Raw genomic sequence first — 27,222 nt, 5'->3', positions numbered from 1 at the left:
GGTGTATCAGAATATCTTATTTGTCATTTTTCCTTACCCATTTTCTAATTTTAAGATTAAAAAATTGTTGCATGAAAGTATGTGAGAGCCACTGCCTAATCTCTACCATGAGATACTTAATCAGTTTACATTTTAAAATGAACCAATCAAATTCTTACTTTCTGAACCAATAAGCAATGGGCAGCAAACAAGTTGACTATGCCTTTTGGTATATACTTTATAAATGTCTTGAAGTAACAGGAAAACTGTACATAAAAATGTATATGAACCTTAGCATGCTCAAAAATTATTTGAATTTTTAGGGATTTTTTTTTATAAAATGTAAACTGAAACAGAAATAAGATGGGACTTGTGCTTGAAACAATGCAACTAAATAGTAAGAATACACTATTATCAAAAAATTCAGCTGCTTTTATTGATAAGGCTAAATTTTGACTTGTCTCAATAACTGAAGTTGAATATAAATCACCTCACAGTATTATTATTTAGGCTATTATGTTAAAAAAATCCCATTTATATCATATTATTACAATAAAGTATTAATTGATGCTTTGGTTATTTATTACTGGATACTAAAGGTATTTATCCAATTAAGAATTTTACTGAAATTTTGTCTCTGTGTCTGTGTGTGTGCTATAAATCTAGGTTTATTAGAAGCTGAGCTAATCTCCCGGAGAAAGATATATTAGAAAAAAGACCTGATTTTAATCTACTTCATCTAGCATCAACAATAACCTTAAGAAATTATGAACTGGTACTAAAATTATACAGAAAGCCAGTTTGGTAGAATAGATAAGGCACCAGGCTAGAAACTGGGGGGACTGTGAGTTCTAGTTCCATTTTAGGCACAAAGCCAGGCCAATCACTTTCTCTTAACTGACTCAAAGGCACAAAAATTAAAAGCCAACAACCTACAACCGCCTACCAGGAAAGTGATTAAAATGTGTATACTGTATATCTTTTAGTTCAATGGTTCTCAACCTTTTCTTCACCACAAACCTCCTTTAAATATCTTTTGTGGCCACGGACCACCAAGACGTAATTCAAGATTTAAATCATAACATTTCTTCAAGCCTTCACGGACTCCCATTGATGACATCACAACCTCCCAGGGATCCATGGACCACAGGTTGAGAACCACAGGTCTAGTCAATGCATTAATAAAAATCCCCGAAGGAGAAATGGACAAATTGTACTAATTCTTTGCTTAATGGCATTTCAGATTGCGACTGAAAGAAAAAAAAAATGAGCCCAATGATGTTTTCTTGAGTGTGAAAAATAAATCTGACTAGTCCTGTATACGTAAAGTACTTCAGATAATATTCTAGTGGTATTAAGAGTTATATTATTTCATTACCAGTAAGTTAAAAATAAAGGGGGAGAAACAAAAAAGCAGAGAGCAAACATGGATGCAAATATTACATGGCGAGTGATGAGCAAAGTCCAATACATTCTTCGTACCTTGAGTCCTGGAGATCTGGATAGGCACAGACTCTCAGAGTTTTGGAATTTGAGCCAACAGCATACAGAGTGCCACTTGGATGAAAAGCCACAGCTCTGACAGCTTGTGTATCTTCTAGAGTATCGATACAAGTGAACTGTTTCTTTGATTTGTCATCCTGCTGTATGAAAACAGCAATATCAATATGAACTTTATTTTTATTAGGAGGCATTTATGTACTTCCTCAAGTATAAAAATTAATGTTTTTAAAATTATATTTTTATTAAACACTTTTGAGAAAGAAAAAAAAAACCCAACAAATGACACGTAAAAATAAAACACAAGGTGAATAAACGGAATATAGCATCACAGAGTTAAATGAGACTGGATAAGAATTTTTAATAATTCATTTAGTTTTATATAATGGAGTATCTGGTATCATTTTAAAAAAATGTAGGTCACTATGAAAATCCAGTTAGTATGTAAATATTAGTAGCAATAATTAACAATTAAATCATGAAGATAAAGAATTCTAGTAATTTCTGTTTGAAAAAGAAAAGACCTATTGTTATTTAACAGGTCATTCATAATTAAATATTTCTGTTTAGACTAAACTTTATTGTAATTACATTTGTGCTCAGAAAAAGCTAAATTTTAGATGTGGAACAAACTAATACATAGAATTAAAATCTAAAAATGACCTTCAAATTGAATTAAATTCTGTTTTTTATTTACTTTTCAAACATGAAGTTATTTTAGATATCGGTACTCCATATAATTACTAATTCTTTTGCAGAAAGAAAAGTTCATACTTTCTAATAAAAAATATACATATTTTGTATTAAGAGCTGTAAGGTATCTTTGCAGCAGCTATCATATACAAAGACAGCTGCAATGTTTAATCAAAATAGAAGACTGGAAAATACATTCAGCTTTTAGATTTAGTTTCATTCTATTATAAATCATATTTCAAAATGATGGAAACTTTTTAATATAGCCATAAAATATGAAAAAATGATCTAACCTGGTTATTGCATTTTCAGTCATTTTTGGAACGTGAACTATTCATTTTAGCAATCAATACTAAAGTAATATATTAGCAATAAGACATTTTATATCCAACCATTAGCAGTAAAACAAATGGTTTAGCTGCAAGCATACAGATATCTTAAGTGGATTGTAATAGTCAGAATGATGGTCACTGTTTTAAAGTTCTGTATTAAATAATTATCTTTTAATGATACCTTTACCAAAATATGCATCATGTTTTAGCATCCAGATAACAACTGAAAGCTCCAAATTATTATACAAATTGGTGTCATATCAAACATATTATACAAGATAGCACCAAACATTTTTTTCCATATGATGATGATGTTATCCATTCAGTCGTTCTATGGGCCAGGTTCTTTCCGCATCTTCTGATCTTGCACTGCTATTTTTTGCATAATCTGGTATGATACGCCAGATGTAGAATTCTACAAAGCATAGATGTTTATTCCATCAGTGTCTACGGTTATATAAATTTATGAACTGATCAGATGGTATTAAATATTTGGGGCCATCTTTTTCCAATATTTACAACTGTCACTAGATGTCACCCTATTATAACAATAAATGACAGAATATTAACTAGCACATTTCAGACTGCTCCCTGCTACAGTATGCTGTTTCAACATGATGGGGGTGTTCCTTAGAGTGAAGAATGGAGCACACTGGGAATATACGCCAAAACTGTATATTCCCAGTAGAATCACCCAAGATACAAAAGATAATCCCAGCTATTCAGCTAAAACAAATGGTTGGACCAAATACAGTGATTTACAATACAGTGTTGGATCATGACCCCCTTATCTTGGATGGCTCTCAACATGCTCCTGAGGAAGAGCTGAGGATCTTTTGGAATATTAATAGTATTTATAATGCAACTAGGTTAAATCCTTCTGGATGTCTAGCTGCTGATGTTGCCATGCAAGGGGAAAAAAATCTGAAACTACAAAGGCAGAGTTACAGTCGAACATAGGAAGAATGGAGTGGAAAAGCTCAACACAGTAAAATTTAAGTGAATCAAATTAGCACAAGCTAATTGAAATGGACTAGAATTTGACACTTTAATCCAAAGAGCTTACTGCTTACTACTAAGAGCATGAAAAACAAATAAGGAACAATGTTATTTTCATAATTAGAAAGGATACAGCAAGGACAATACTTGGGTACAATGCAATCAATGATCAAATAATATCAATTAAATTTCACAGACAATCCTTTAATATAACAGGTCAACCATGTCAAACTGTAAAATGTCCTTAGGAAAATACAAATCCCAGAGTATCTTATTATCCTAATGAGAAACCTATGTACAGGATAGGAAGGCATAATCTAGCTGGAACACTGTAAAAGACTGGATCCATGTTGGCAAAGAAACAAGACAAGCTGTAAATTCTGCCTTTATTTATTAAACCTATATTCTGAATATATGCTGAGCGACGTTGCATTAGGAGAAAGTGAGCACGGTTTAACACTGGAGAAAGAAACTTCAATAATCTATACTAAACTAAAGACCTTATTTTGATAGCTGAAAATGCAAATGATCTAGAAGCTAAATGGAAGTAGAACACAATGAAAAAATAGGACTACAATTACATATTAAACTAAATAAAATTAAATAAAGAACAAGCTAATGACAACAGCTATAGTAACCAGCATTAGAGCTAATGATGAAGACACTGAAATAGTAAAATTTTGCCTTTCAGAATCAACCATCAACAGTAAAACCAAGAAATATGTCATAGACTAGCACTTGATGTGGAAGGGTGGAAATAAACAGCTAAGAAAATATTTTCAGATGCTGTGACATGTCTATACCTACAAAGATCAGAATCATGCAGACAAAGTTTTCCTTGTGACATTCTGTAGAATCAAAAATTGGACTTTGAAGAGGCAAGAAAGAGTATTTCTATCTTTTGTTGGCAATAGAGAAGACTGTTAAGAATACCATGGATAGCCCAAATAATAAATGAATGGATTATGGAACTAAATGAGAAGCACAAATGGCTAGACTCAAATTACTTATTTTGGATATATTTTATATAAAGACCCATCTCCCTTGAGAAATACGTAATGCTAGGAAACATGGAAAGAAAAAGAAGAAGACAACAATCAGCAGCAAGGTGGATTCAATTACAGTGACACCAATGAGAGAGCTGAAGGCTTGGGACCAGAACAGATCATCTTGGAAAAAGTATGTCTATGTGGTTGCTAACAGTTGACACTAATTCAATGGCACAAATAATCAATAAAACATTATTTACAAACAATTTTAAAATATTTTCATAAATGCCAAGCCAGTAGCAGATTCCAAGATATAGTTTGGATAGTTACTTGTGAGAGGACATCTAAAAGAGCCGAGTCCTGCTATATAAACCCCAGTGAAATCCTACCTCATCACTTGGTTTTCTTACACTCCCAGAAGAATCTTCAGGTTGGGCCTGAATGGCAGCTTGGTCTGGAAGTCTGTTTTAAATGCACAAAATTAAATCCAACATAGTGAGATAAACAGATTGTTATCTTTTTAAAATTTACAGAGACCAGAAACCATTCTGATATAATTCAAAGGAAAGAGGCTCAAAACACTAGAAGAGTGTTTAGGTTTGTTGAAATATTTGACATTTGGGGAATAACATATATTTTTTAAATTAACTTTCATTATTACACCCAAATCACTGCAGACCACTTTCAATAAAACCATCTATCCAAGTCCCTTCATTCGTTCTGACTTTCTTTGCTTTCTGCTGCTGCCCTCCGTTCTTTTTTGCACTTTTGTCTCAAACTATGTATCATGATTTTTCAGTAGTAAACTCAAATTCTTTTTACATCTAACAGGGCTTTTCTCTCTAAAGTGAAAATAATGCAAACTTTGCAATCAATAATTCTAAAAGTGTGCAGGAATAGCTTGATAGCCTTCAGGAATTTGAGGTATTTTGCTATTTAGCTAGAATTACATTTCATTCAGAATTTGGGGTTTTTGTGTTTCAGGTGCCTGTTGATAATAAATGCTTACATGCAGTGATGGGATTCAAATATGTGAGCAACAGGTTCTCTGTGTGGATGCCGCTTCCAGAAGTCCATTCGGAGCCTATTAGCTACCGGTTCTGCCGAAGTGGTACGAATTGGCTAAATCCCACCACTACTTACATGCCCCCAATGAGACAGAAACCCCAGATCAGAGCCTTGTGGACTGGACTGGAAACATATTCCACTGATCTAATTTTGATGAATTGGGGGGGGGGCATCAATATAAAATTGGGCCTTAATGGCAATACTCTTTATACAAAACACAAATATCTTTCTTCCAATCCTGAGGACGTTATACATACATATATACATACATAATCAAACTTCGCAGATCTCAGCCTGGTTCAAATAGACTTTAGACTACATCTCCACATACTTAATCGGTGCCTTGAAAGGGGACCCTCTCCTCTCTCTCAGCTCTAAAAAGGAGGCAATGGCAAATGTCTTCTAAAATCTTATCAAGGAACCTACAGGGAGTTGACCATGCAGGCTCCAGGAATCAAAAACTGATTCCAAGTAACTTCCCTCACAAAACACAGTATTTACAGGGATAAAAATATTCATCTACTTACATTTGATTTCCATGGACAGGTGATTCTTCAAGAGATGGTATCTGATTACTGGAGCCAAATTTTCGAGGTGTACTTGTGTTAATGTTTGTGTTGTCATCAGCTATTCTCTGACTAGAATCTGGGGGAATGGATATAGTTCCCTTGGTCCCATTGCAATGCTGGTTTAGTGTCTGCACATCATTTCCCAGATTATCCATGCCCATGTTTAATTCACCCAACTTTTGGATAGACCTGTTAGGACATATAAAAATGTTACTTTCTCATAAACTGCAAGAGGTAACTCAGTCAGAAGGAAAATTAAAATCAGGTTAAAAGGTTCTTTTTGGCAACTATCACAATTTAATGATTTGTCAACATTTTTGCTATCATTTTGTTATTTGGCAACCCAGAAATATACAACTAGAAAGTCATTAAAGCCAACCTAGTAAGAAACTGTTCTGTAAGATTCTGTTGTACATCTGAACCATCTTCCTGATTAACTCCTCCTTCTAATAGCATTTGTTGATACAATTGCCGTTGTTGTTCTTTTTGCTCTAAATGTTGTTGATATCGTAACCGCTGTCTGTAATATTCTTGAAACTGCTCTGTTGAATCTCGAAGCTAAAAAAGATTAAATAAAATTAAATGTTGCAGAACACTATCCATCATATTCTTATTAGAGTTATTTGCCTCATAAACCTGAATTATTTTTATGCAATATAGTAATAAATATTTGGTAATCTTTGTACATTCTGGCCTTATTCTCACTGCATCTATGTACACCTTATAGTTGTGAAAAAACAAAACAATTAACTTTTAGTTAAGTAAACACAACAGATTTAATTTAACCAAAATCAGAACCAGACACGCATAATGTAAAATCAGCCCATCTCAGACAGTCATACTGTACAAATAGTTAAAGTCAGTACTTCATTTTGTGTGATTAGTCTTAAAATAAGTTGTTGGAGAGAAAATGGCTGGACATCTTGAAATGCAAATGTTGTAACATTTGTAACACGCTGGCTGAGGAATTCTGGGAGTTGAAGTCCACAAGTCATAAAAGGGCCAAGTTTGAAGACCTCTGCGCTTGATAATCAAAACATCTTTAGACATAACTCTTGATTCATGCCAGCTACCTGCCTGTCTTACCTGGAAAGTTACCACCACTTCATAAGCAGAGGAAGGACATTGGACAAGTTCCTTCCCACTGCTAAGTTTACAGTTGTTTTCTTCCTCTCCAAAATTAGGCAAGCATATAGCATAAGCAGTGCCATACATGCCCTGTTAACCAAAAGGAATAACCTAGGTATAGTTCTGCCCTGAGCATCACTCTCTTCTTCCTAGGCATAGGGCTACTGCTATTAAGCTGGGTTTTTGGCTAAAAAATAGATTTAAAAAATGGGGAAAACACTATCACTGAACAATTGTACCATGTAAATGCTCTGTACAAAATGAGGGGGAAATGTTAAAATCTTGCTGAAGCAACTTTGGATTCTATATTTTTATGTTCTTTATCCTTCGTTGTTTGGCCTTCAAAAAAAGGGAGAGGGCATCTGTCTAATTGGTTACCTTCATGTTATCATCTGCCACAAACGCTGAACTAATCTCAAATCACATAAATGTACACTTTTCAAATTTCTATAAAAAAGATCTTGTTTCTACTTCAGTAAAGACTAGGCTAAATACTTTTTTATTTAGGGGATTTTTTAAAAAAATATATCTTCTCTATTGAAGACTTCTATGCTTGGTAAATTCATGTCCTTCTGAGGGCAGAAGAGCATCCCAAACATTTCAAGATGGGGTTATAGAAAATAAGGAACAAAGATCAGATGCACCTTGAATGACCTTGAAGAAAGGGGAAATACTGGGGGCTGTAATACCAAAGACTTGGAAAATCCAAACAGTTTTTGGGATGACACATTTTCCCCTTTAAATGTCCTATACTATATCTGTAGTCCTATTTAATAAATGGCACTAAAGGCAAAATTTCAGTTGTGAATAAAATTGAGCCTGTGTATGAATAAATACATTTAATTTCCACTCCCTTACAAATAAACCTGTTTTTAAATACTGGGACTGGGTGCAGGACACAATATAAATATAGTTTTGATCTCAATTTTTCTTTACATCCATGTGAAATAAAATTAATGGAGTATTGCATGAAGGGAAACATCAAGGAAAGAATTATAGAGTCGTATAGTTGGAAGAGATCTTGGAAGTCTGCTAGTCCAAAGTCTGCCCACGAAAGAAATTCTCATTATTATCCTATAAACCTTTCCTTAAACACTTCCAGTGATAGAGCACCCACGATTGCTGAACCCAGGCTGTTCCTCTCATGGGGAAGAAATTTTTCTTTAAGATTTCCCTTTGTGGACTTTCCTGCCTCACCCTCAGAAGCTATGGAGAATAAATCCACCTGTCTTCCTTGTGACAACCCTTCAAGTACGAAAAAAACTCCATTTTGTAGTCTTCTCTTCTTTAAGCTAAACATAGCCGCTATTTTAACAGTTGTCATAAGATTTAACTCCAACTCCCCTCTGTTGCTCTTCTCTGCACATTCTAATTTCTCAATGTTCTCCTTGTATTGTGGTGATCAGTATCAGATCCAATTTGATCAATACAGCATAGACCAAAATATTCAGAAGGCCTTTATTTGAAAGTTTTAAAAAATACCTCATTTTTTTCTGGCTTAGTTGGTCCTTGATTCTGGGTTCCATTTGTTGGCTCTTTTTCTGGAAACGAATTCTGGTGTGCCGTCTCATTGCCAGATGAAGTATGGGAATCCACAGGAGTTTCACATCTTTTATGAATACAGAGACCAGAAACATGTCTTTGTTTTTTTTAGTATTATTTTTTTTCTAAAATATAGCTCAAATATTGAGATAAATAGATTGACTGTACGCCAAAACCACAAGCCCTAACATTTAAACTTCAGGTAGAAAATGCTTAATATAGCTACAATAATAATATATTTCCCTACTTCTACCTCCACATGTGTTTTGTGCTGATCTAAGAGGACAGGTGGTCAAGAGATGCAATTAAAATGACTCAAAATTTTACACTACAGAGCGTGCAAAGTACGTAAACTATGTGCACGTAAAATACAAGATTGGAACTGGGTAGGATTCTCTCTCAGGACAACCATTAGAAGGCTTTCTTCTCTAGAAAATAGCAGAGAGCTGGATTGTGGCTTGTGGCATAGAACTGCCCATAATAATTTTAACATATATGGTAGAAACCTTGGATAAGAAACGCTGCTCTCTGATTACCCTTTAATAATTTCTTATTATATAGTGACTGCTATTCTACTGTACCTAAACTACAGGCTTTCCACATAACTAGTTGTTAAATGTTCAGAGTGGTGAGCGCCTTGAAGAGACGTCTCTGCACCTTCACAAAAATGAGAGGCTTCAAGCAATCAGATGGGCTGATGCCTTGGACGAACCACAAAGCGTCCTTCGCTTTGCCCTATTTAAGTAGATATGTGTACACATTTTGTTTTTAAAGGCATTTCTATCTTTGCATCTTTCATTACAAAAAAACTCTGAAGTACATTGTAATAATATTTTAAAATGGCATACTAAGAAAAAAATCAGAAACCTTGAGGAAAAAGCCTTCAGGGTAATAGCAGGAAGATCATTTTCAGACAAAATCATTTTCACTCTTCTACCTGCATCTGATATGACTCTCTGGCAACATTCCACTACTGAAGCAAACAAGATACAGGTAGCCCTCGACTTTCAATGCTTCATTTAGTGACCGTTCACAGTTACAGCGGCACTAAAAAAAAGTGAAACGACCGTTTTTCACACTTACAACCATTACAGCTTCCCCATGACCACATGATCAAAATTCAGATGCTTGGCATCTGGTTCATATTTATGACAGTTGCCGTGTCCCAGGGTCATGTGATCACCTACTGACAAGCAAAGTCAATGGGGGAAGCCAGATTCACTTAACTGTGTTACAAACTTAACAACTGTAATGATTCACTTACCATTGGCAAGAAAGGTCATAAAATGGGGCAAAACCCATTTAACAACTGTTTCACTTAAGCAACAGAAATTTTGGGCTCAATTATGATTGTACGCAGAGGACTACCTCTATCTGTGACAAGATTAGCTTTCTTCAAAAAATATTATATTTAGTCTAACAGCCCTATCAAATTAAGAGCATTTCTGAATGTAAATCCTACCCATCCATAGTAAGCAGGGTTTTTCCTAGGAGCATTGCTCAGTATACATTTCCTCTTTCAAGAGGAAGCATATAGCTCCAACTAGAACAGTTTTAAAACCTCTTCCAGATTAGCTTCCCTTGTATTTCTAGAATGTCAGTCCCTCAGTAGATATCTGATCTGGGTTCTGTTCACCTATTTGGATTTACAAAAACAAAGCACATTGTAGCACAACAAGTGCAAAGAAACAAACATTTTTAATTTATGTTCAGGTTAGCCAATATTTGTGAATTTTCTTCTGTACATATTAACATTTCTATGTAATGTGTCTTAAGAGGACACATGCCGCTGGGATTCAATTTCCTACTTCAGTTGCTAGCTGGCAGATTTTACAGGCCAAGAAATCTTACTTTCAACATGATATTTGATGGCTGGGCAGCAGTGCTTTAAAATTAGCTTCTTGACAGTAAATTATCTATGTATTTGTAGAATTACCAAACACTGATCTGCCATAAACTACATATAGGATTGCAGTTTACTTTCAGTTAGTTTCATGGGTTTGCTGCAAAATTATGTCTTTTAAAAACATATTCCTCCTCCTCCTCCTCCTCCTCCTCCTTCTTCACTGTTTCTGTGCTCTTGTGTTTTCATGACTCTTAGCTTTTCCTCATTTGAGTGAATTGCAGGATAAACATGCTTTGGCAATTGTTATTTTCCGCCAGGTTCTCATACCAACACTTTCCCCAGTTCCTCAACCTATACCTAAATAAGTTATATCCTCCTCAGTTTTTCAAATTGTTTTTTGTTGTTGTTGTTGTTGCTGTTGTTGTTACCAAGGACATACTCATTCATACTCCATTTAGTGATATGGTCTGGTGACTTCTATGGGACAGGATTAGTCCAATTCTCATTGGTCGTATCTAGTGGTATGAGCTCATATCTAGTGTGGTATGGGCAGCCCTCTGATCTAAGTCTGATCTAGTCTGGACAGGAAACTCCAGGTACTTCAAACTGGCCTTTCCTCTTATACCCTCAGTTCAGAGATCCTTCTGAAAGTGGGATCTGTTCCCTAACAGTTGATAAGCACTGAAAAGGTGAAGATGGAGGGAGGAGACTTCTCTTGCCTCTATTCACCAATCATAATACATCTGCCCGATGTCGGTCAAACTATTTCTGAGCACAGATTTAGTGCTGTTCTGAAAGTGGCCTAATCAATAATGGTAGGTGTGACCAAAAGGCTGCACTGTGCAGTGGGTCTGCCCCCTTTTGCTTCACTCAGCTACCCTACAATACCTCCTGATAGCTATTAGATATTTATAAACCCTCCGAACTATGCAAATTTTGAACAAGCTTTGATGGATGGCTAACCCTACTGGTGTACCCATCTGTCATACTTACCTAGTCCAAGTCTCTAAGACTTATCCGTCTTATCTAATAGTCTCATGGCATATGAAGGGGAGTGAGTGATTGGTATTTTCCACCAGCTAGTAATGTCTGAGGGGAGGAAAACAAATTTCCTGGCAGGATCATTTTTTGTCACTTCAGACTGGTGAATCAGGCGGCCCCTAAAATCCTAACATATTCCCCGTCAAATGATCAGTGGAAAAGAAGTGTAAGATGCCTAAGGTCTATGGGGAAGGCCCTGGGAGACCAGGTACGGGTCATATATGAGTGTCTCTCCGCTTAGGGATTCAAAATCCTTCTCTGCAGATTTGCCAGGGAGGATTTTCAGCACCAGAGCAGAGAGGCAGCATAAGGTAAAAAGCATGGAATGCTTGGTGTCCCCAGGAGGGACACCCAGAAAACAAATTAAGGTCTGGTTGAGAAATTTTTTAACTAAGAATTATTACTGAGGGGGAATGTAAGACATATCCATTGGGGAAAGGGAAGGCAGTAATACTATATTTAATGTTGTATACTTTTGATTTTATGTTATTAACACTGCATACTAATACAGTATATTACACTTAGCACGGAGGCCTAGTGTCAAATACAGTGCACTGGCAAGGTGCAATCATCAGGCTATCCATACTGTTTTAAATTGAGAATAAAGAGGTTTCTTGTTTTCCACAGGAGGATTCCTATACAGATGGTGGTAGTTTACCCAAGAAGAACTAAACTGTTATACTAGGAATATATCACTTGAATGACCTTAACTGATATCCACTAGGGAAAGAACTAGAAGTGCCAGACAGGATGGGAGAAATAGTTTATCACAGTTCAGATTAACCTCTGTGTGAGCAGGATGAAAAACAGATGAGAAAGATTACGTTGAAGAATGCTCCAAAAATCAAACAACCTGGCATGGCAAATTTCCAGCTTCATGCCATTAATGATACTTTAGCTTTAAAGAAAATTTAGTCTATATACACCTTTTGATATATTGTTATTAAAGCTTTATGATCTGACAATGGTTACTTGTCTATTCTTGCTGAAATGCATATAGTTGGGATACTATATCTTATGTATGTTGTTATTATTGTTATTATTGTTTCTATAAACTATTGCAAGCTATATTGAACAGATTTTCTCCAGATTTTATATTATTTTGATTCCCATCCCCTACCATATTCTTTCAATGACCTTTACCTCTCTTCTTCCTTGATTGTAAAATTGTATAGTGTTTTTTATTTAGACATACAGAATGGCTTTCTTTATTAAACTGCAAACTTTCCTATGCACTGATAATACTTAATAATTAATCAATTATTTAATCAATAAATTACTGATCGCTATGCATTGTTCCCTACTACAGTTATTAAACATTTATGCAATCTTGTAAGGAAAAAGAAATTTAAATATTTATATTATTATGAGAAAACAATTTCAGAAAAAAATTTCTTTGCATAAATATATAACGTTGAGGACAACTTACCGTTCAGGTGATTCTTCACAAATGCTATGGCAATCTGTAGTTTCTAACATTAAACTACGAGTAAGGTTCTGTACTCCTGGATAATGGAAGTTAGCGAAGGAATGAGACATGGGAGATGTTTTTGTCCCAAGATCTGTGATACGTTTATCATGACCTGCTAACCCACAGGAGAGTCCATCCAATGCAGGATTTAAGGAACGGGACATGTAAGCATCAGCAGATTGAGGCCGCCTCATGGGTGAGGATGGATAAGGAGAAAGTTTGCTGATGAGGGGTGTCAAAAGATCAGCATAGGCAGCTTTTGTAGGTTTTAAAAGTTTGTCAACATGAATATTTAGCATTTTTTGTTCAAAAGCGCAAGAGAAAACAGTAGAGGGCAGATTCTGAAGCCACGACAGCAAACTAAGGTCCAAATCATCACATCCGTTCCCGCATAAAAGATCAATTCCAAGTAATACTTCACTCTCTGTAATTTCCTCTCCTGTTGCTTTACTTTGACAGAACTCGACACAACATTCATACAACAGCCCCTTCATCAGAAGCTGGAATAAGCGATTATTGCTTGCTTTAAATCCAGCCTCACTTAGTTTTCTATCAGCAGGAATGAACTCTGCCACCATGACACAAGCCTCTTCAAAACAGTGAACTCGTGCGGTGCTGGGATTCCAGTCCTTGAATTCTGCATGGTTAGTCAGACGAGGCAATGTGAGTAGTAAACACAGTTTGCTATAATCTTCTTTACAAGGACAATATTCTTCTAGAGCATGTAGGCACTGCACAGCTTCCTGCATTGTAAATTCCAACTGCAGGGAAAAGGAATTTTTGTTTATTTAAGGAAAAAATATCACTTTATCACAATGCAATTAAACATAGCTGCAATTCATTTCCTCTGCTAAAGATATTTATTGGACCACACCAATACAATATAGTACATTGTATTGTTTTCCTATGTAATTAGTGTTATTTCTTTCTCCTATACATTTTTCTAGACCAAGTTTAAAGCAACTTGTTATGGACATACTTTTTATGTCTGGTATTAAAACTGGACTACTTTTACAATAAATTGTTTGAATTGCATTTATAAAAAATTTTCCTCTCTTCCTCTCTTTATGAAACATAAATTGCCAGTTTACGTTGTCAAATTCTTTTTGTGCATCAAGGAATATTAAAGCCTTCTGTTTCCCTGGATGGATTTCATAATACTCTAACATATCATTCTTAGATTATTTTTTATCTGTCTTTTAGGTAAGAAACCATTTTGATCTGTGTGTATAAATTCAATCGAAAATTTCTTTATTCTTTCTGCCATTATTGAAGCAAAAATTTTGTAGTCTACATTTAATAATCATATTGGTCTGTAATTTTTTATTTGTGTCAAATCAAAGTCTTCTTTAGGTATTAAAGTAATATTGGCTTCAGTCCATGCATTGGTATTTTAGCCTCCAGGAGAATTTAATTACATTAGACTGCTAAAATAATTGTAAATGGAGACTATACAAATAGTTTCAACATTAAAAAGGGCACAAGACGGGTGTCCATTATTTCCATTACTATTTATACTAACATTGGAAGTATTGAATAGAAACATTGGACAAGATACAGAAATTAAAGGACTGGAGATAAAAGATGAAAAATATAAATTACAAGCATTTGCAGATGACTTGGTTTTTATACTGGAAGATCCACTGGAAACAAGCACTAAACTTCTGGAGAGAATAGAAAAATTTGGAGAAGTGGTAGGCCTGACAATAAATAGAGAAAAGACTAAAGTGTTGACAAAGAACTCAACAGAAAAACAAAAGAATCAACTAATAATAAAAACAAATTTCCAAATAGTTAAAAAAAGTCAAGTACTTGGGAATTTATTTAACAGCAAGATGTGTAACAGTAAAAGAAGATAATTATGTAAGATTGCTAAAACAAATACAATTGGATTTGGAAAAGTGGAAGAACCTCCAACTTTCAATGTTGGGAAGAATAGCAACAGTGAAAATGAATATCTTACCAAAAATACTCTTTTTATTCCAAACGATCCCTGTAAGGCTGGGAAAAGCCTGAATACAATAATATTCAAATTTATCTGGCAAGGAAAAAAAAGCTAGAATCAAAGAGAAAATGCTACAAGAAGTAAAAGACAGTGGAGGATTTAGACTGCTGGACTGGAGATTATACTACCAAGCAACTATTCTAACATGGTTTAAAGAATGGATAATGCTAAGAGATAAAAGACTACTGTACCTAGAGGGGCATAACCTGCAAATCAGTTGGCATGCCTTTCCGTGGTATGGAAAGAATAAAATAGATAGATACTTTGAAAACCATTTTATAAGAAATGCACTTCTTTCAGAATGGGAAAGAATAAAAGAAAAAAATATTAAGAAAACTGGACTACTTTTTTATGCAAAAGAGCATTACTTTTTTCAGTCAGTCCACAGGTCTCAAAAATCCAATTAATAATAATAAATAAAGTATGAATAATAATAGGCACCTTGGGTGCAATCCCAAAACAACTGTGAAGCACCACTTGAACACCATCAGCATTGACAAATTCACAATCAGTCAATTGCAAAAGGCAGCTTTACTTAGAATAGCTTGGGGAGGAGCTAGCTCGCCCCCTGTGGTTCACCGTGGATAGTGCTTAAGAGTGAACCAAACAAGTTAACAGTCTTAAGGCAGCCAAATAACTGCTCTGTAGTTATTTGTGGTCTCCTAGCTAATGTAACATCACCATATGATAAACAAATAAACAAACAAAATTGGAATAGCTTACATCCTGTGATACCTCTAACACCATCAAACATCCACATCTGCCTATACCCGGGTCCTTTAGAATGACTCGATAGGTGGACAAAAAATGCCAAATCCAGTCAGAACATCCGGCTGACTGTGTGATTAACCATAATAATAATACTCTGCCTTGTCAGTCAAATTTAAGGAATAAGAACTAAAGTCACTGATAAATAAGAAATGGAAGCATTTCCAATCCTCTGTTTCATGATATTAAAATCAAACCTCAAACTTAAAAAGCTCAGATAAATAAAGGAATTTAACTATGAAATAAAAGACATCAGATTTCATGTCACTTAAGCTTCTCTAGGGAGAACACTTCAGAGTAAGAGTCCCATGAATAAAAAGGGCCTACTATAAATCACTGCCTGTCTTATTTCAATAATCAGAGACACTTAAATAAGAGTCCAAAGGAAGATATTGCTATCAGCAAGGTTTTCTTAGTCCGACTTGAGGGAATCCAGCATTAACATGACAACATTCAATCCTTGTGATAAAATTGTGCCTGAGGATTGTTGTACTGAGTGCAACTTAGCTTTTGCTATAAGGATAGATGTCATTATAAGGTAAGGTAAGACTGAATTTGCTACTACTAAAAATCAAGAACGTATTAATTATTATGTTCTACTATGAAGATGTTTTGTTTAAGTCTCAGAGCTTACGTGTTGAGGCTCATCCTCTGCAGACATTGCATTATTTACACATAAGGCTTCTAAAAACTTCTGCTTCAGTATGATGTAACGAAATCTGTAGAATAAAAAAAATAAAAATGCAAATTAAGTAGAAATAGTAACAGAAATTTCTATGAATTTTAATATTAAAAGCACTTAGGGATCTCCTTTCCTTAAATTTTGGGGAAAAAATTTTACAGTTGTTGCCTTACAATTTTCTGATCACAGCAATGACACATTACTTAACTGTTATTCTGTTTCTATTCACATAAAAAAGGTTAACTGGTATTAGTTCAACTGATAAGCAGTCAAAGAAAAAAGGCAGTACATCTGAATACATCAAAGTTCTACAATTAATTTTTAAAAAGTATGAAGGCTGTGAGTGCAAGTGGATCTCAAAATAAAATAAACCCATTTGTGTGGGCATTCTTGCACCTATTTCCTTTGATTATTTTTTTTTCTTTTGTACAGCAGTTCCAACTTGGGTTGCACACAGTGAATTTTTTTTAAAAAAAGAAACCTATCAATGCTTGCTAATAAGTTAAAGTGTTCATCCTCTGAAAAGGCTTACAGGCCATTTTTTTCAATCCAACCCAAACCAGCAAAAATTCATCAGGGTTAGTTAAATATCCCTGTATTTGTGATATTCTGGCATTAATCATATGAACAGGGTTACAGTTATGGTAGTTCTCCCGGTGATTATATTCATGCAATCTTTTTGGCATCAGTATGGTTAGCCTTTCTCTTTTTCTAAGTGTTTTTTATTTCTCAATATAATCTATAGTTACTGATATTGCAAACAATAAAAACGTTACCTTTTCTTGTCAAATTTATCCATGCACTCTAGAGGCTGGATGAACTGAAGAACCTCATCCCATTGGCCATCAAGAATCAACTGTCTTTAAATAAACGAGAAAAACAATTGAACTAAGACTTAAGAGACAAACAAATAAGTAAATCATACCTGCAACTATAACAGTCAGCTTTCAGGATGCAATACTCTCAAAACTATACCCTCATTTTAGCAGGTAAATCTTTGAGGCTCTGCAGGCTGGTCCAAGAACATATGATAAATATTTCTGTTCTTTTAATCTTTAACAAATTTGTCTAAAAAAACCTTCAGTATCAATGTAAATACTAATACATTCTGGAAATTTAATTTTTTTCAATTCAATACATAGCTCACTAAAATATTTTTTTCTGTTGGACATAAACTATGCTAAAGGGGAGATATCAATATCCCTTTATTTGTAACTACAATATAAATTCTTGGCAAATGTCCAACAGACAAGGATTGTAACAGCTAAAACAGCTGAAAAGATAAAACAAAATTTTCACTATATAATGTATTAGAATTTCTCACCAGTGCATATCACTGTTTATATAAATTTAAAAAATTAAAATAGCTTTTTTTTTTTCAAACCTAAAAGAAAGATATATCCAAAAATAACTAAGGATGCAACAAATCTGCATTTTATAATGCTATAAAGTGCTGGTGGCAGGCAAGAACATTACTTTAAATATTTTTTATTATTTTTAGATTATTATTTATCCTCCGATAACATATTAGAATTAGTACAAGATAATGATATACTTGCACACATTATGTATTAAGAGAAAATTTAATCTAATTATATCTTATTAAAAATTGTTTCAAACCAAATTTGAGGTAGATTATTTTAATTGCTTATAGATTTTGTAATCTTCGCTTTGAACTGTAGCCCATAATGTAACATTGAAAAGAATTTGGTCTTGTGGATGGGGACTTCTAGCAATATCTTTTATTTCCTTTTGTGTGGATTGTGGAATACTTGCATCTGCTCCATTCTCAAAGGCATTTGAAGCAGCCCACTGAAGGAAGCCTATTCGCTAGCATTATTTGAAACATCCCAAATTCCATTTCTTACTTCAGTCACCGGAGGAATTTACAATTTATGATTAAAAGATTTGAAAAAATGACTGACTGCAAAATTGGTTACATGATATCATGCCAGCCCTATAGTTTTCCATTGGATTTTTAATACAGAACTATTGATAGCAGCCAAACATATATTTTTTTAATTTATTCAGTCATTTCTATCCCACCTTTATTATTTTCACAAATATATAATGTAATATATATAAAATACATACTGAAAATGGAAGGTAAAATATGCTAGCAATTACTTTCATTCTTTTTTGCAGAAAGTGGAAGAATTTCTTTTCTTAAAAATAGCAATAATTTGGAGTAGTGGATTAATAAAATAACATTTTTTTGCCCTGTTCTATTGGTCAGCTCAGTGAAGATTACCGACAGATGTCAATGTTCCTTGCTAGTTCTCTGTATTTGTTTCTCTAGCTGTGAAGAGGATTGTACAAAATAGTTTAAAGACACAGGGGAAAAGAAGCATAACCATGTGGAAATGCCCTGGGTCTGAGAGAGATTAAAGCATCTTGATTAAAAAATTGTTTGCTTTATTTTGCCGTATATTTAATAATATGATAATAATTTATACCTTAAGAAAAGCATATCATCTGAGAATAATCCATTAATTATACCACTTTCTTTCTCTAGAGCCAACATACTGATATGAAGCTTTCTTGAATTCAAGAAATCCAGTATTAGTTTGACTATTTCAGCTTCTTTTATGTTCACTGTCTCTTCAGCTGTCATTGTGTAGGCTGAAAAGAAAAGAAAATTACAAATCAAATCAGGTCCAACCTAAGACAATTCCATCTGGCATCATCTTTTATTTAAACAGGCACAGAAAACTTAAATTAAAATTGCTGCCATTCAAAACATTCATATCATTTATACAAGTATTCACATTTAGTATCTTTGCAGAGAGCAATACTAATATATTATGTTTCAGCTTACAAGGATTCAATAATACAAACAAGATTAAACACCTTTTAAGAAGTTCTTTTATGTTCTGCTATAACAATATTTCCCAAACAACAACAAAATATTTGCAGAATATCATTAATACAACAAAATAACATCCCATTCCTTGATAACCTATAAATATCTGGTAATTATGCCACTATCAAGGTATCTCTTTTGCCAGGTAAATATTCCCATTTACACTTTGAAGAAACACAGGTATATCATATACAAAACTTCCAATATATAATCTTATACTTATACAGCCATACCATGCAATAAAAAAGGATTGTAATTTATTTAGATAGGCCCTTACCGTATCTTCATCATGATTTTCCTTTTAGAATTAATAGCAGATGTTAAAGTGTTTTAACTATTGTTACTTAAAAGTCAGTTGTCAGGTTTCACATTTTGATGGAATAATTAAATATTTACATAATTAAATGTTTATTGTGGAAGCAGGAAGTTTCTATTCAAGTACTATTTCGGACTGATATTTTTTATATTCCCTTTTCTTCTTCTGTTTATTTTGTTACTGTCTGTGCTTTTTCATCTATTTTTAATAGTTATCTTATCGGCTAGAGAACCCTGTTGCTAGTGGATTAAATAGATATTCAAACATAACTGAACCAATATTTGTTTTTTTACTCTTTTTGTATAATCAGGATTAAATAAGAATAAAGATTCATATAAATATTATGACTTGATCTAAACAGCATTCTGACATAGATCACCTACTAGATTAGTAGCTTCTAAATTTTATATACATAAAATGTGAATTCGGAGGCAGATCACAGATATTTGATGCTCAATATATAATAAACTTTAATGCGGATCATGTTATCATGTTTGGTATACTGGACACTGCCCTCTTTATCACAGAATGCTATTGTTTTCATTTTTTAATTATATACCCCAATTATAGGAAGATTCCATCCGCTCAGTTGATAGCAAGTATTTGTGCATGTACTTAGCTCTTTAATTGAAATTAAAGGGAAACAGAAATCTTTTATTTTAGTTTATATGCACCTTAATAAAATTACCAAAGAAAGACTGATATATTGAAGACACTGTAGAAAGTTATAAATTACTAAAAGAAGATGGGTCCTTCATATTTGTTGCTGTCCTAACTAGTAGTGCTTAACTAGCTGGACCAAGAAGAAACGTCCTACACTATCTTAAGTATGCCTTCCATACCAGTTGGGCTAACAGGGGTGTATAAAACTGTTGCATTCTTTATAAACAAAAATATTTGTTCTTCACTATGGGTATCCCCTAATATAGGGCAATATTAGGGTTGTTCTTTTTAACAGTTTAGGCATATGAAGCAGGTATAGACAGGATAATAAGGAAAACTTATAAAAATAGAGTTATCCCATTCCAAAATAAACTTTTCAGGTGTTTGGGCTATTCAAGAAGGGTTATAGAAATGTTCACACTGCCACTGTTTTTATTCCACAAACCCTCTGTCTGAAGACAAATTATGACTATATTCATTTCTGCTAAAGTGAATAGCTGAGAACCAGGAATGAAAAGTTACTGCCCCCCCCCCCATCGCCCTAGTTAGGCAGGTTGTGCCACTCCTTCATCACCAATATACAGAACAAAAAAAAAAAAAGGGGGGGGGGGAGAAGCCTGGCACTTTGTACAGCTTCAGAAGGGAAAACAGAGAACAACTCTACTCAGCTTCACTTCAGCTCTTTTGTGTGGACTACAGAGGAGGAGTTATAAAGCCCTGATTATCATTTCACTTACAGGAACTGAAGCTCAAAAACCTGAAGGAAAGTTGGGGCAAGTTTTCCTTCTAATGTGGAAAAGGAGCCACGGAATCCCAAAGTAACAATCTGTGGTTGTTTCACATACGCTACAGTTGAGCCAGAAATAAATCAGATCAGCTGCCCAACATCATAGACACCATGGAAACACCAATATGCTTTCAAAGTCATACAGAATATTTATGTAGAAATGAAGAGAAAAAATGCTATGATTTAGAAATGATAGAAAATGCTCAGGTGGTAGTTTGTTCTCTGAGCTTACTGTTTAGCTTCCAAATTCGATAAATTCATTGAAGCCTGGTATTCAACCAATGGATCTATCAAGAAACATGTTGATTCAGAGCCAGCCTACGAACCCATAAGGAGCTGTATCAATCGAGCGTCCAACCAACGACAGCACCATCACCTCTTCACTTGGTGACCTTCACACACAATGACCAGCCGGTCACACAACTGGTGACATGGCATGACCAGCCAGTCACATGACAGGTCACACAGCATGATAGGTCACATATAATGACCAGCTGGTCACACAATAAGTCACATGGCATGACCAGCCGGTCACACAACCCACCGATCACATGACACTTGAGATCAATAAAAGTGGTGAAGAACTGAAAAAATATGCTCCGATCCAAGTCCCGCTGAGGATGTCATCTAGCCTGGTGACAAAACCAAGTTAAAGAGCAAGCTCGGAGAATAAGCCAATAATAACAAATGATATCATTACTTGCATCCTTGCTTCATTTAAATAAATCCCGTTAAACACACCATAATAAGATGTACCCAACTATTTACAATATTCCTCCTTCCTTCCAAATGGTTTCTAAAGAATCTGGAGTTTGCTCCATTAATTTAAAAAAATATTTGTACAGAAAGTCAATACAACATCCCTTGGACAATATATACTGAAAAAAGCTATCTGTTATTAACTGTAGAGATATACAGATTTTGTTGCCGAGGCAATAAGGCTAAAGCATTTTTAAGCCCAGAATATCCAGATAACATTCAGAAGTGGCTCAGGTAGACAGACTTGAAAGATTCTATCTATTCCATCTCAATAAAAATAGTTGTAAACATTCCATGGAGTTTGATTTCAAGGTCTGGTCTTTGTAGTGGGGCTGACATCAATAGGGGCACTGAAGAATTTAAATTGATTTTCACTTTATTTTGTCTTATTAATGAGTGACAGCTGGTATCAATGGCCAATGGAGCTGCTCAGCTGATTCTTCATAACCCAATAGTTCAAAGAAGGCAGACACAATGAGATTTAGTTATCATTTCTCCTTTCTCGCTTGAAAGATCCTAGCATCGAACTAAACAGAGAAATAAAATATTCGTAGTCAATCTATAATCAAGTGTATAACTTCTCCAATCTCTTTCAGCTTTGTAGCTAATCTTCTGTTCAGCCATCATGTAAATCCTTGAACAAATAATGTTGTTTTTTTCAGCATTTTCGTTTGCCAAGATGTTAAAATGGCTTGTTTCCTGCTTTCCTCTCTAATCCTTTTGTTTTGTGTATTTATCTCTTTTGCCTTTGTCTTTTATAGCGTTGTCCCAATGTTAGATTTATCTTACCTCTGATTTAAAAAAAAAATACTCAAAGCTACTAATAAATAAAAAGAAACTTGGTTTTGGAATGTAACTGTTGGTATTTACAGCAAAACAAAGATAAGAGCAGCAATAGCAATACATGTAATATTTTGAATTCAGAGCAACAATCTATTCTATAGAAAAAGCAAGATTCAACACCTTTTCTTTAGCTTCTCCCCAAACACTACATGTGGTCCTTTTCTGTTTAGTTTTCAGAGTTATCATGCTGAAACAAACAGCCTTATGCCTTCATATTATTTATTTTCATCATTCTGTTGGAATGGAAAGAATAATGAAAGAAAGGAAACATATAAATATTTACTTCTGGAATTTGTTCCAATTTCTTTACCAGCAATGGACATAAGAAATACTTGTATTTTCTTCCACGAAATCAAGTAATATTTTGCTTTTGCACATTCCTGCACATATCCTGCTAATCAGACTGGAGATGCCTCAGGGACCATATTTGAATGTCAGTAACTCACCACTGACCCACCCAGCAATCAGCCTGAACTCATTCTTTTTGCTCCAATTTTCAAATGGGGCTGCTGTATAATCTATAAATGACATATTATAAAGAAGCATGTTAATGGCATGAGCCTATTCTGATCTTATCGATTCGCTGCAGGCGCACACTCCCTTCTGTTCTCTGGACGCTTAATTTTTTCAGCAATTTGCATTTGGCAGTGAGAGGTTCATACTCTTTCACTCTGCCAAAAATATATCTCTCCCATTTCTTTTATCAAACTGTAAGTGGCAGAAGAAGGTGAGGGGAGGGTCTTCGGGTACCAGTTCTCCCAGGAAAAAGACCTTTCTCTACAGAGTGATGGTTGAAAAAAAAACATATTTCGCTGCTTTCCTCCAACAAGTTGATCTTTAGTCTTACAATAAACTTGCACCTGTACAGATTGGACACTGCAATGTCTACTTAATAGAGAGTATTTTCATATACATTCAGTGGTCTTTTAAAAGAATCACCCCAATAGTCTTGGTTCTGCAGCAGGAATGAACAGTAGGAATGAACTGCTGTTCCATCTGTTTCCCCCTCCCCTTCACTTGGTCCCAGAGACAACTCTGGAAATTTTTAGAGACAGAAATTTTAAGACCAGTGCTTTATTGTGAACCACTTCTGTATAGCAGGTTCAACAAAGGGAAGGAAAAGATAGATAAGATAAAACAACTTCATAGGTGGCTTAGGGACAGAAGTGGCCAAAGTGACATTAAGCTGCAAGTGATTTAGTGCAACAAGCAATTATTAAGCATAATAGGATAATAATGAAACATGGAGTCAAGAACCATGCTCAGCAAAATCCAACAGAGTGTGAAAGGAAACAAGAAGATTGAATTAGGATAAGGAAGGCGTAGGAGTAGGGGCATATGACATATGGGAGAAAGAAACATGGGGACCAAGAGTGATTTAGATTGCAAGGGGGCATTGGAGAAGTAAAAGCTATGTATTATATGTTTCGGGAAAATGCTCGTGAAAGAATATTACCATGACTGGCAACACCTTGGCATGGATGCATTTTTATGTGCTGAGACTGTTGGAAGTAATCTCAAACAAGATAAAGCAATAGCTTTTTTTGTGATGGAAGTGTTTCATGATTGGACTTGTCTAGTATGATAGCAGTTTTGTAAATGACCAATTCCTGCAATTGCATTCTGAAGCTTTTAATGTTTTCTCAAAATGCCATCTGTACCTACATGTCCAGTAGGGTTGGAGTTGGAGGCTCCTGAATATTTAAAGTACAACAGATGGACAGGACAGGAACCAGTATAAGGCAATATATTATTTATCTGCAACAATTAATAGATATAGAAGAGAAAAATAAATTACAAGCACATCATCTTTTGTTTAAATGTATTTATTTACTATACATGTGTAAGGTATATACTGTAGGGCCAAAGTGAACAGACTCATATGGATAACCACTAGTATTTAATTCTCCATAATTATGAATACACCAGTGGCATGTTTATATTTCATAAGGTTTGTGGGCACAATTTTATATTCATAGCAACCTTAATGTTTTCAATCAGTTTGAATGAACAAAGAATAAGGTATTACATTAAATCAATGTGTTACCATAACCACCAAAACATTTCCAATTATCTGTTCACAGCTGTCAAGCTCAAAACTTTTGTATAACCATGCCAATTTTTATTTGTATGCAAAATGCCAATAAATGTATCTGAATTCAGCATATGTGCATTCTCATTAATACATCTCTATTTTTTTTTACTGCAGCTCTATCATGCAGACAAAGGATTGTTAAAAGTATGTGATGGAATTGACTGCCAGAGTCTCTTAAGTGATCTTGAACTCCTGCTACAATACTATAGGTTGGAAGAACTGCCCTGATGTGAAATGATGCCAATCTTTGCTACAAACCTGTAGGCAAATAATTCTTAATACTCTCAAGAAACAAAAGCAGCCATAGATTGCTTTCTTAGAAAATCAAGATTAAAAACCTGAGAACAAGCAGAGCTCAGAGGCAAAACACTGCATCTTTTCCCCCCCCTTTCAGTGACAGGGCAAAGATTTCAACCATTGAACTTCATATACTCTTATTTATAAAATCCAGCCTGCCTGCTTCCTATCCAGCATGCAAGATCATCACCGAAGTAGTAACCGAAGCGCTGGGAAGAGCCAAACAGCAGCAGGTGCTATTAAAAAACCCTGGGAGCTTTGCTCCTGTGGATGCTGCAATAACAAAAGAATGCAAAGAGTGTGCACAAGGTAGAGAATAAGAACCGCGTCTCAGATGCGCAGCCACATCGGTCACAAGTTGGGCAGCAATGGCACACAGACACACACACAAACACACACACCGTCTGATCTGGAAGGCAGGGCGGCAGGGGACGACGCGAGAAGGCAGGCAAGGTCACCAGCGAGAGGAGAGAGTTAAAGAGCTTCGTCCTTCCGCCCATTCGGCATCAACGGAGCCTCACCGAAGCTGTCTTCTCATCCCCGCCGCGTCGCTTCCTCCACCACCACCGGCGCCAGTCCCTTTCCTCCCTCCCCACCCTTCAAGGTCTCCCGCCAGCCCCGACGCCCGATCCCCAGAGGCCTCCCTCGGGCCTTCTGCATCCCCCCTAACTCCGGCACGGCTTTCCCAAAACCGCTTCGCCTCTTCAGCGTCGCCACCCAGCGAAGCCCTGCCTCGGCGGCCAAGCAAAATGACCCGCCGTCTCATTCCCGAAGTTGCCCCACGCCGAGTGAGAGAGACTCACCTACAGGGCGGGCCTTTCCCGAGCTACCGACTCCAAGGGAAAATCGGGGTGAAGGAGGGAGACGCACAAAATGGCGGCAGGAGCTTCCCAGGGGTGTGGGAGAAGAGGAGGAGGAGGAGGAGGTAGAAGAGCCTGTCCGCGGCTTGCGGCCACCAGCGCCCACAAATGCGGCCCGTGCCGGCGGGTTGCTTTGCTCGTTTCCTAGGACCCGAGAGGAGGCGGCGGCGGCGGCGGCGGCCCGGCAGTGGTTGTCAAGCGGCTTCGCCAATCGCTGCCCGGGAAAGCGGCTCCGCGGGGCCCGGCGGCGAGGCTTGGGCGGGGTGACAGCGCAGCCGCCTGAATGGGAAAGCGACGAAAGGGGCGGTGAGGGCGGGCGGTGGCTGCATAAAGGAGCTCCGAGGAGCGGCGTTTCCCAGGCGTTGGTGGTTGGACCGGAGCCCAAGTCTAAGAAGAACAGTGGATGGGGAGGCGGCAGCGGCAGGGATTGGGTTGAGAGGCCGGCAGGACGCGGCTTCATGGGAACGGCCCAATAAGAGTAGCTCCCGTTAGTTTGAGCCCTTTGCCTTTATTCCTCGCCTCGGAATCTGTTGTCGCCCCCCCTTCCCCCCTCCCAGAAAGGTGCGAGCGAGATCTGGCCGTCTGGAACGTGCCGCTAGGGAAGGCTTCCCACTGCAGGGATATTGATTTATTTAGGGTATTTCTTAGCCGCTCTCTGGAGCCAAAGGAGCCCGGGGTACAGTGCGAATGGTACAGTGAAATATCCGTGAGTTAAAAATGAAACGGACGATGAACGCTCGGAGTGAAACCTAGGCAATCTAACCGCCGTGCGTAAAAGAGCTCTTCTCCTGACACGGAGGAGGGAGGGTAAAAAAATAATAATAAATGTAGGGCGCCACTTTTAAAGAGGTTATGCTTCTGATACCTCTCCCGTTCCTTCTTGACATCTGGTTAAAGGGTGCAGAACTACGCCATGGAGGCTAGTTGACAGGACTGGTAAAAGAAGGTGGTTCTTTTGATATTCGCACCTACAGTAAGTTTAGGATAGCAAGCAATCTCTTAGAACTAAATTTTGCAAACTTTGTTAGCTGGAAGCAAACAGGCTTGGCGGGGAAGCTGGAAAAGTAGGAAACAGGATTGCCACGCCTCTTGTTTCTTCCCACACAACTCCTTCTTTATTAAAATTA

General features: G+C 36.1%; 1 protein-coding gene across 3 annotated transcripts in view; it reads right to left on the bottom strand.

The window, feature by feature from the left end:
• The window catches only part of WDR47 (WD repeat domain 47), a 36,312-nt gene extending 9,673 nt beyond the window's left edge, over positions 1-26,639 (bottom strand). The window contains exons 1-10 of one of the 3 annotated variants that reach the window (XM_039329602.1): positions 26,039-26,639; positions 19,069-19,234; positions 17,389-17,472; positions 16,565-16,649; positions 13,116-13,918; positions 8,740-8,866; positions 6,509-6,687; positions 6,088-6,318; positions 4,882-4,954; positions 1,462-1,619 (exon numbers count right to left, since the gene is read on the bottom strand). In XM_039329602.1, the coding sequence (XP_039185536.1) occupies positions 1,462-1,619; positions 4,882-4,954; positions 6,088-6,318; positions 6,509-6,687; positions 8,740-8,866; positions 13,116-13,918; positions 16,565-16,649; positions 17,389-17,472; positions 19,069-19,234; positions 26,039-26,555 (2,423 nt within the window). In that variant the 5' untranslated portion in view covers positions 26,556-26,639. Of the gene's footprint in view, positions 1-1,461; positions 1,623-4,881; positions 4,955-6,087; positions 6,319-6,508; positions 6,688-8,739; positions 8,867-13,115; positions 13,919-16,564; positions 16,650-17,388; positions 17,473-19,068; positions 19,235-26,038 lie in introns of all 3 variants that reach the window. The other 2 variants (XM_039329601.1, XM_039329603.1) reach the window with 2 other exon arrangements.
• Between the last annotated feature and the right edge of the window lie 583 nt (positions 26,640-27,222).

The sequence above is a fragment of the Crotalus tigris genome, unplaced genomic scaffold, assembly GCF_016545835.1.
Source record: "Crotalus tigris isolate CLP2741 ecotype Arizona unplaced genomic scaffold, ASM1654583v1 scf7180000024401.5802323, whole genome shotgun sequence".
Taxonomy (NCBI): Eukaryota; Metazoa; Chordata; class Lepidosauria; order Squamata; family Viperidae; genus Crotalus; species Crotalus tigris.
Note: the sequence above shows the minus strand (reverse complement) of the source record. Positions and strands in the feature narration are given on the sequence as shown.